At 36.1% G+C, this 11610-nt stretch overlaps 1 protein-coding gene across 3 annotated transcripts in view; it reads right to left on the bottom strand.

The window, feature by feature from the left end:
• The window catches only part of Phf14 (PHD finger protein 14), a 161611-nt gene that overhangs the window by 5819 nt on the left and 144182 nt on the right, over positions 1 to 11610 (bottom strand). Inside the window, exon 18 of one of the 3 annotated variants that reach the window (XM_028755936.1) lies at positions 10376 to 10422. The exons of the other annotated variants lie outside the window; for them this stretch is intronic. Within the exon in view, the coding sequence (XP_028611769.1) occupies positions 10381 to 10422 (42 nt within the window). The 3' untranslated portion in view covers positions 10376 to 10380. The remainder of the gene's footprint in view (positions 1 to 10375; positions 10423 to 11610) is intronic. 3 annotated transcript variants of the gene reach the window in all.

The following is an 11610-nucleotide window of genomic DNA, read 5'->3' as shown; positions in this document are numbered from 1 at the left end:
ACACACACACACACACACACACACACACACACACACACACACACACACAGACTCAGCAAGTTATATTTCTGTATATTTATAAATATACATGTGTATCTGTAACAAAACTCATTAAAAGTAACCAAGGCTATCACCTTGAGAGTTGGGGTCATGGGAAGTGCTAGAAAGAGGAGCTGGAGGGTGGAATGGGAGAAAGAGCAGCAACGCCATTTAATTAAAAACATATTTTAAAAAAATTTACAGTCGGGCTGGAGAGATGGCTCAGAAGTTAAGAGCACTGACAGCTCTTCCAGAGGCCATTAGTTCAATACCTAGCAACCACATGGTAGCTCACAAGCATCTGTAATAAGATCTGATGGTCTCTTCTGGTGTGTCTGAAGACAGTAATGGTGTACTCACATAATAAATATTCATAAAAAATGAATAAATAAATCTTCTTAAAAAGTCTGCAGTCATACAAGAGGTGTAGAAAAGTAATACACCCAAATTGCTTCAAACTGCACCCAAACACCACTTTCTTTTAATTTCATTTCTTCTTCTTCTTCTTCTTCTTCTTATTATTATTATTATTATTTTTATTATTATTATTATTATTATTATTTGCATGTGTTTGATACTGGAGCACACATTAGTTTTAACTCTCAACAGTATTTAAGAGCATGCTTTACTATAGACAACATGTTAATGCTGCACAATGAGGAAAAATTTATCCTAATAACTGGAAAAATACTGATGATAATGAAAATGTTTCAGACAAAATGAGCTTACCGCATACTTCAGACTAAATTAATTGGAGATTTTAATGCTTCACAATTCCACCGTAATTCTTTGAATGGTGCATTTACTTCATAGTCATAAACACTTGGGTCATTAAGTAAAGTGTAAAACGTGTGTAATGTGCTACATTTAACAATCTCTGGCCCTTTTCCTGTACTTCTGCATACAGCTTTCCAATGCACTGAATAAGCAATTGAGAATTCTAATTACATTTCCTGACTTTGCATATTTGAGATTCTTATTTCACTCCATACAAAAGGCAATTAATCTACCATTTTACAACTGAATTCCAACTTTAGTGGGCTATCGTAGACACTGAAGTGAACTTACAAGAAATGCTTAATTAAACTTACTGTAAAAAAGTATATGGGTTTTTTCTTTATGAGAGAGTTGCATACTTAATTTAAAATCCTAGGAATATAGAATAAAAGTAAAGTAACATTGAATTCTCTAGTAAAAGTCAGGTCACCTACACATATCATTAGGTGAATGGAGGCCTTGGATACTGCTCAGTAGTAGAGCTCTTGTCTAGGAAGCAGGAGCTCATGGTTCCATCCCTAAGCATCTCAGAAATAGACGGCAGTATTTTACCTCTGTTTTTCATTTATTCAAACAAAAGACAGTAAAAGCAATCTCTTTTTCACTCAAGCTCAAAAAAGTATATCCTTCATTTTAGCAACATGTCAAATAGAGAGAAGTAGTGCCTCGGTAAGAACAAAAGAAAGAAAGGCTCTAAATGAGAGTGGCCACACTACAGACTTTACAAACTGCTAAGTTACATCTGCACAAAGCTACAAAATCATTGCAACTTTAATAATATGGACTTATAGTAGTTACATTTTTGAAGAATTCATACATGAGTGCCATATCTGTATTATTTTTACTTGTTCCTCTCGCCCCTCCAAACACTCCCGTTCTCCCCCATTTCATCTCAAACTCATGCTGTCTTCTATAAGATTATTATATTTATTAGTCACATGTCCTCCAGAGAGACAGAGAAAGGAGAGAGAGAGAAGTACAGGCAGATAGGCAGACAGAGAAGATCAGTCCACTTAGTAGCATTGCTTAGGTATGTATGTTTAGAGCTAATCCACTTCAATATTTTTAAATTCCTTATATACTGTTATCTATAGAAGCCAGACAATTATGAATATTTTGTGATAATTCTGATGATAAGGAACAATGTAGTAAGACATTAAATATTCAATAATTAATTTTTCAATTTAAAAATTCCTAAGTAATCTCAATTCAGAATTCCTTCAGTAGACAGTGTCTTTATTAAAATTGTAATTTACTCACTGCAAAAACAACAACAGACTGAAAGAGCGTTTTAGGATAGTTGAATTACAACTATGATATGAATGGAGAACCTCTTTTACTTTTTTACATTCCTTCTTGGTCACCAAGACATTAAAGCTAAAATGTTTCTAAGGCTTCTTATTAACAAGAGTATGACATCAATTTCTTTACTAAACTTAAACTGTCTAGTGGCTTAAAATAAAACAACTCTTTGGACTGTCTCCCAAATATAAAGGATTTGAAACTCCTTTTTTAAAAAGCACAATGATTAGGGGGAAAACCTCATAAGCACCATGCCAACTGATGTATCAGGTTAGCATCAGCAGAAATCCATGCTGACCTATTCCTATGTCACACCCAGAGAGTGATGGTAACAGACCAGAGACTTCTGGTTAACACACAGCTTGCCTAATCATAAGAACATACTGGAAAATTTCAAATGGAAGCCAGGAGGTGATGGAGCATGTCTTTAATCCCAGCACTCGGGAGATTGAAGCAAGTGGATCAAGCAAGTGAGTTCAAGGCCAACCTGGTATGCAGATCAAGTTCCAGGACAGCCAGAGCTACACAGAGATATCCTTTCTTTAAGAACAAAAAACCAAGGAACAAAAAAGCTGCACTGGAAGGACATTGTATAAAATAACCAAGTGCCAATCATTACAAATGATTACAAATGAACAAAACTAACAACACTCAACTGATGAAATGAAAGTGAGCCTTGACTGAGTTATGTCCAGAGAAGACACAGGCAGCAACGACAACATCTAGTAAATGTCAACTTTTACTTCAGAGAATCGTATAAAGTTTCTTTCTGTTTAAGGCTGATAACTTCTCTGTAAGTTGTTAATGGAAAAAGGAACCAGGCAAGAGCACATCAGCTTTCTATACTACTTTGACAACTTCTTTATAATCTAAAGTCATCTTGACACAAACATTAAAGGCAAATGAACAGCAACCACTCTTAAGTAAAGACTTTGTTCTTAAGTACTATGTAGTTACAACTGAAATAATATTCATGGCCACTCCTTCTTGACAGGCCTATGCCGACATCGGTGTATCTTACTTTTTTCTTATCCCTCTCTCTTTATAATAACCCCAGTGCTTAATTAATATGTGTACTCACAATGTCTTCACAGAACTGTTAACTCTGCTTCAAAGCAAATTCAGAAGTATTCAGGTATAAATACCAGAGGTTAGGTGTCTCCACAGTATTGATAGCTCACTACAGACTCTACACTATAAATCAGTATTTACTGCCTGCCAGAAAATTAAAGTTATTGAGAAATATTTCACCAATGAACCTCATGTCATGTATTTTTTTAGTTCTTATAGTTTAAAAACCATTAGAACATGATTTAACTGTATTGTGACAAATGTAACTGTAAATGCTGTAATGATTTATAATACAATCATTTTTTATTCTTGACTATATTTTCATTTGCTAGCAGACATTCTCATTAATAATAACAGTTTACTTTAATACTTTGAATTGGGTATTTCAAAATGTCTACTATACAGAGGAAAAGAGACATTTTCACTTAAACACAATAACAACCACTGCACTATTTTTAAAATGTCGGGAACCTACTTCTAAAGAACCATCCTCTTTTTTGCTACGAGTGACTTATAGACAAGCTTCTATTGATTAAACAGGGTTCTTATTTTGGAAGAATCTGGAACATATTTTGACCCCAAGGCATTGTGTAGGGGAAGTCTGCTTTTTAATGATTAAAACTGTACAAAGCTGAGCTATGGCATCAGACACTTTCTTCTCTCCAAAGCTAGGTTTCTTGCATCTTCAAGATCAGTCATTTCTCAATCTAACATAAACTGCTCTTTTATTAAGACTAACTCCACATAATGGGCTAAATCTTTAGAAATAAACTTATTAAAAACCAAATTATAAAAACCTTTCTCTCAAATAATCTGACTAAATTCTCTTAAATAGACTTATTTCAACTTGAGTGCTATTTTCCCCAGAGTGAGCCCATTAATCTTCATTTTTTTATTAGAAATTAATAGCTCATTAGATTTCTAAGTAATATATCTCCTACGGCACATTAACTTTTTATAGAACAAAAAGGATATTTTATTTACTTCAAAAAAATGTAAGTACTTCATAAAAATCACATGCAAAAGCAAAATTCTCTATCGTGGTACTTTATTATCAGGAACAAACATACATTATATGCTTATTTCCTGAATTTGCAGATTATCTATTGGCTATTGAGTAGCTTTAAAATTAAACTTAAAACCAATTGCTTTAAGTTATTACTATAATGAACTCATCTACTGGTATGTATTTAAACGATTCCCAAATGTAGGACAGTTGGCAAGATTCAAATCACTTATAAACCTTATATGACAATGCATCATTTAACCAATGGTCTCTTTAAGTAGCTCATGATTCTATTGATATATATGTACTTCTCAATGTTTTACAATCTAGAATATGAGACTAGGACAATATTATTCCATGTAATGAAATTTCAAATATCCCATTTAAAAAGAAAGATATGTAAGCTATGCATACAACCATCCTTGATCAAATCAAATAACTATGTGACAGTACTGTATTGAACTTAAAAAAATAAAAGTCACTCCTGTATAGTCCCTGCCACATGAGGCTTATAATCTGTTGAAACAATAGATTATTCAAAGTACTAAGTTACTGAAATTGTGATATGTAAAATACCAGAAAAAATATAAGACCATTTAACTTTCAGGAGAAAATTCTAGGGCAAATATCCTGTCATAATCCTGTTTAAATGATTTTTATTCTCCACATCCAGGCATTTGAATACTTCCCCAGTTAGCTATTTGGGACATATGGCCTTTTTGAAGAAAGTATGCACTGGGAACAAGCTTTGTGGTCTCACAAGATTAATGCTATTTTAAGCTCTCTCCCCCCACCCCGCCCCATTTGGTGTTTGCTATATGGGCACGCAGCTGGTCCTCTAGTCACTACGCCTGCCTGTTCCCATGCTTCCCAGCTATGGTGAAGAAGAACTCGTACCTCTGGAACTATAATCCCCAAAGAAACCCTTCCTAAGTTGTCTTGGTCATGGGTTTTGCTATAACCACAGACACCTAAGACAGAAGTTGGTCCTATCAGTGTGCTACTGCTGTGACAGACCTGATCATTATGGTTTTTGGAGGACCATGGAAGATGTTAGAAGTTCTGACTTGTGTTAGTAAAGTGGTTGCACTGCATACTGTAAACAGAGGTTAGTGGGTCATGAAGACAGGGATGCTGAAAGCTATGGAAACTGCAGAGGCCCAGCTTCAGTGGTTTAGAGGTTCACAATCTTAGCAACTACCTTGGGGACTATACTTGTGATATTTTGGTCAAAAGGTGGCTGCTTTCTGATTTTGTCCTAAAATCTTGCTTGAGGCTAAATTTAAAGATAGTGGGCTAGTTTCTTTGGCAGAAAGATTTCAAGACAGCCTAACGCTGACTCTGTCACATGATTATTACCACTCTTATGCAGATCTAGAATGAAAAAGAACAGCTGGGGAAAAAGAAATAAAAACCACACAGTGTGAAGAGAAAAAGAGCACCACAGCCAAGGTGTACCCTGAAAGAGATAAGGAGATTAAAGTTTATATCTAAACCCTTGATAACTATGCTCTTTAAATATTTATGAAAACTTTGATAAATATCTCAATTATCTTTGTAGTTTTTCCAACAACAGTGGTTTCCTTTTGAGCAGCAATATATCTTAATATAGTGAAACTATTCACAGGACTGAGCCTTATGTGTACTATGCTTTCTCCTACCATGCATAGTTTAATATACACTCAATGGCACACTAAGGATAACAATGACAAATGAAACATTAGGACAACATACTACGGTGGAAGTTAGGTGAATGTGGCTTCTTTTTTTCTCTTAAGACATCTTACTGTGTCCGATTCCCCTCATTTCCTCAGAGTGACATGAAGCAGTACAATGTCTGTGTGATGAGTGAATGGAGGTAATAGCACACAGGCTATCTTTCAAGCAGTATTAGGCGACAATTGAAAGGCCATGTGTACATCTGAACAGAAGTTCCCATGCCATTCGGACCATAGATCTGCTAACTTTAATAAAGGATGCTAATGAACGGGCGATCTACACACTGTGGATACAGTAGACAAAGAAATAATTCACATTCTAGGAAGGAAAGAGTAAGACTACATCTGATATTCAGAACAGCATGGAGCAGAAAACTGAAGAATTTTATTTATTTCTGAATCTTTCCATTTTGTATTTTTAGACACTGGGTGACTGAAAGCAAAGAAAGTAACACTGACAACAAGGGGAGGACTACAGTGTTTAATAACAGTCAGGATTTGTTGTGGCACAGTTCTTTTTTTTTTTTAATTGGATATTTTATTTACATTTCAGATGTTATCCCCTTTCCACATTTCCCCCCCACCCAGAAACCCACTAAACCATCTCCCCTCCTGCTTCTTTGAGGATGTGCCCCCACTCACCCACCCACTCCCACCTCCCTGCCCTGGAATTCCCCCACACTGGAGCATCCAGCCTTCACAGGGACCTAGGATCTCCTCTCTCACCTATGCCAAACAAGGCCAACCTCTCCTACATATAGAGCTGGAGCCATGGGTTCTTACCTATGTGCTCACAGGCTGGTGGTTTAGACCCTGGGAGCTCTGGTTTGTTGATATTGTCGCTTTCCCCATGGGGCCACAGACCCTTTCAGCTCCTTCAGTCTTCTCTCTAACTCCTCCATTGGGAACCCCAAGATCAGTTCAATGGTTAGCTGTGAATATCCACCTCTGTATATGTCAGGCTCTGGCAGACCTCTAAAGAGACAACTATATCAGGCTCCTGTCAACATGCACTTCCTGACATCCACATCAGCATCTACCTTTGGTGACTGCACATGGGATGGATACTCAGGTAGAACAGTCTCCAGACAGCCCCTCCTTCAGAAGAACCTCAAATATTTGGGCATAGGGGAAAAGTTCCTGAACAGAACAACAATGGCTTATGCTCTAATATCAAGAATTGACAAACAGAACCTTATAAAATTGCAAAGCTTCTGTAAAGCAAAGAACACTGTCAATAGGACAACCAACAGATTGGGAAAAGATCTTTACCAATCCTACATCCAATACAGGGCTAATAGCCAATATATACAAAGAACTCAAGAAATTAGACTCCTGACAACCAAACAACTCTATTAAAAATGGGGTACAGAGCTAAACAAAGAATTCTCAACTGAGGAAACTCAAATGGCCGAGAAGCACCTAAAGTAATTAGGTTTAGTGCCTTGCATTTTCTTGGACTATCTGTGTTTATTGTCTTGCTTGTTCCTTGACTATTTGCATCTATTTGTATTGCTAGACCCTCAAACTAGAACTGACCTTAATATATGCATGTAATTAAAATGGTATAAAAGCATAAAGGAGGAGGGGGATGGGATGGGGGCTCTAGGGAGGGGAAATGGGGAAAGGGGATGACATCTGTATTGTAAATAAATAAAATATCCAGTAAAGAAATCTAAAAAAAGAGAAATATTGAACATCCTTAGTCATCAGGAAAATGCAAACCAATACAACCCTGAGTTTCTAGCTCACACCAGTCAGAGTGGCTAAGATCAAAAACTCAGGTGATAGCAGATGCTGGTGAGGATGTGGAGAAAGAGGAACACTACTGTTGGTAGGATTGCAATATGGTACAACCACTCTGGAAATCAGTCTGGTGGCTCTTCAGAAAATTGGACATAGCATTACCTGAGGACCCAGCTATACCATTCCTGGGCATATACCCAGAAGATGCACCAACATATAACAAGGACATATGCTCCACTATATTCATAGCAGCCTTATTTATAATAGGCAGAAGCTGGAAAGAACCCAGATGTCCTTCAACAGAAGAATGGATTAAAAAAAATGTGGAAGGAGTAACAAAATACTCATGGGAGCAAATATGGAGACCAAGTGTGGTACGGTTCTTAACTCTTGAGAGAATATACAAATAGGAGAAGCAGAGGATACCCTGGAAAATAGAGCAAGGATTGGCTTCTGAGCAAAATGACAGACATTCTGTTATTATCTTGGGAACACTGCTCCTAGGGCTTTAAATAAACTCATATAAGGATGACCAGAGATATGGAGTTCTCAACTGATTAAGAGCAACAAACAAAAGCTTATTTTCTAAAGACAGAAGCACAGCTACTATTTTATGATGTCTCACAAGTCTATAGAGGTGAGTCCATGCAGGATTTTGGGAAAGGTAAAAGTTCATGCTTAAGAGTTTTTTTTTTTTTAAAAGACACAATATACAACCATACTAATGCACACTTTGATGTAATGCTATAATTAAGATATATAAGGTTGTGAAATATATTTATATATTAATGTGTTTTATATCAGAGACAGGCAAAACATACAGAGAATTGTATGGCTTCTTTGCTTTATTAATCTTACAAACTAGAAAAATACGTATTTGAATGTTTGTACATTTTAAACTTTCACTATTACTTGACTTGTCTTGTTGGCATAAAGTATTTAAAAAAAAATCAAGCAGGAATACAGCTGAGCAAGAGCAAACATTTTAACCTCTGGTCCAATTTACCTCCTCTCAGTGCTGGCAGCCTGAATCACTGGGGATCCTGATATAAGAATACTACTTCATAAATAGTTTCTGTTATATGTCTCATATACACCATAAGAACACAATAAATATTTAATAAGAGGCTGATTTCTCCAATGCTGTATAGAATGCTGACAATATGCTTGTTTTCAACATAAAAGCTGGGATCATTACAGCTAAATTCAAGGTAGCAATAAATGGAGTGTTGTTACTTAATCTTATTTTGAAGACAACTAAGAAATAAGATACTATAATTATTAGCAAAATCCACTAATATTTGTATATATAACAGTCAAGATTCATTTGTATTACTGATTACAAAAATAATGTAATTTAGTAAAGATCTTAAATTAGTAATAGAAGGAAAATCAATAGTGGATAAAATTACATTAAAAACTTTTACACTTTATATTGGCATTTATTAAGTATTTTTCTAAATTTCATGACCTGATTAAAGAAGGAATAGCATCTTCCTCTGTGCATTATGAAGAAAGGCAAATTGTTACCTTACAAAAGCACTGGACACATTACAAATCTAAAGCCAGAGAAGATAAACTACAACAGCTTTTCCACAGATGTCTCTTCAAGATTATACTTTCCTAATGGGAGTTCATTGGCTTAAAAAACTAGATGGTATCTCATATAATGACCATATGGCTCATTCTGTTAATCCAGAAAAAAAGCAAGCCAGTCCCAGAAGATACAACTGATTTCCCCAGGGCCTGTAGCTAATTAATAGCAGAGTTTGAATCAGAGTTCATGGATCCTGAATTACAGTCTCAAACTGTACACCCAGTTAAGTCAACACTGAATTGGTACCATTTCAAAGCTAGGATGACAAACAGTGCATACAAAAAAGTTTGTGTATGTATGTGTCTACAGCTCAAATGATATTATACTGAAAAGTATTTATGATATGATATTCTGACCCCAAATAGCTGCAGGCATGAGCTCTGGAGTCAAATAACCTTATGTGAATCCTGCTTTAGTACTTAGTGTTGGTATGACCTCACAAAAGACAATGAGAATCCCAGACTCAATTTTTTTAGCTGCAAAATGTCAGGCCAAAAACAAAGAGGAAAAACTCAACATCAAAGAATGATTGAATGATTTGGGCCTTAACCCAATTACACACACACCACACACGAGAGAGAGAGAGAGAGAGAGAGAGAGAGAAGGGGAGGGAGGGAGGGAGGGAGGGAGGGAGGGAGGGAGGGAGGGGGGGGTACATGTGCAAGCTATGTTTTTTAAAAAAAAAACCTGAAAATGTTTGTGAAATAGCAAATATTCAAAATCATGTCATCTATCATCACATAGTTGAAAACAGATTTCCAAAACTTGTAATGGAAATATGAACTCAGATGCACAGAGTAGAAAATAAGTGACCTTTCTTTTTTAACCAGAGTGAAAATGATTTTTACTTCCTGTATTAGACAATCTTACTATTTCTATACAAATGACTCTTAGGAATTATTGAACATACATAATTGCTTCCTATTTGTTTATTAAGCAACAAAAACACATTTACTATTTGCCAGGCCTGCTTAATGATAGGGAAAAAGAGTAGTGAGCAACAACATAGTTTTCAATTCCAATGAGGAAAACTGTCAGAAAATATAAATAAAAAGGTTATTTTATAATATTTTGATATAGTTGGGAGAGAAGATGAAGTGAAGGAAATTGGCTACATACTTATCTTAGGTTGTCGGGAAAGCCTTCCAGGACAGAGGAGCTGAGGCCTGAAAGACATGTAGGAACTGTTCATGAGAAGGGAAAATCTAGGAACCGGGAAGAGAGGCTAAAGACCCAACGCCTAAGTACGCTCAGTATGCATAAGCATCAAAAAGGCCAGGGAGTCTGGCCTGAGGTGAAATGTTTAGCTCAACAAGCCACTATGCTACTTTGGCTTGTCTGAGAAGCCATGGAGTGATTAAGAATTGCAGCTTCCATAAACATAGTTGAACAAGTGTCTTTGTGGGTAAAGTATCTTTTGGGCATATGTCCAGTAGTAGTATAGCTGGGTCCTGAGGTAGAACTATTCCAAGTTTTCAAAAAAAAAAAAACCCCATCAAATTGATTTCCAAAGTGTCTGTACAAGTTTGCAGTCCCACCAGCCATGGAGGAGTGTTCCCCTTGCTCAACATCTTCACCAGCATGTGCTATCACTTGAGTTTTGTTCTTAGCCATTCTTACCAGTGTTAGAATGGAATCTCAGAGTTCTTTTGATTTGCATTTTCCTGAAGATTAGGGACGTTAAACATTTCTTTAAGTATTTCTCTGCTATTCTAGATTCCTCTGTTGAGAATTCTGTTCAGCTCTTTATTCCATTTCTTAATTGGGTTATTGGTATCTAACTTCTTGAGTTCTTTATTATAAATTTTGGATATTAAACCTCTGTCAGATGTAGGGTTGGTGAAGACATTTGTTCTTATATTCACAGCATTTTTATTCACAATAGGCAGAAACTGGAAACAACTAAAATGTACCTCAGCTGAAGAATGGATAACAAAATGTTGTACATCTACAATGGGATTCTATTCAGCTATTAAAAACAAAGACATCACGAATTTTTCAGGTAAATGGATGGAACTAAAAAATATCATCCTGAGTGAGATAACGGAGGCTCAAAAGGACATGCATGGTATATACTCACTTATAAATAGATATAACCATAAATCACAGGTACTATATTACATTCCACATATCCAAAAAAGCTAAATAAGAAGGCAGGCGCAAGAAAGGAAGCTTGAACCTCACTCAGAAGGGAGAATAAAATAGTCATAGGAGGCCGATGGAGGAGGGAACTGAGTGGTGGAGGGGAACATAAAGTGAATAAGTAAAAAATAAGATGACAAAAAGAGACAAAGAAAGAAAAAGGAGAGAGAGAGAGAGAGAGAGAGAGAGAGAGAGAGAGAGAGAGAGAGAGA

The sequence above is a fragment of the Grammomys surdaster genome, unplaced genomic scaffold (genome assembly GCF_004785775.1).
Source record: "Grammomys surdaster isolate TR1022 unplaced genomic scaffold, NIH_TR_1.0 126091, whole genome shotgun sequence".
NCBI lineage: Eukaryota > Metazoa > Chordata > Mammalia > Rodentia > Muridae > Grammomys > Grammomys surdaster.
This window is presented reverse-complemented; position numbering and strand designations above follow the sequence as displayed.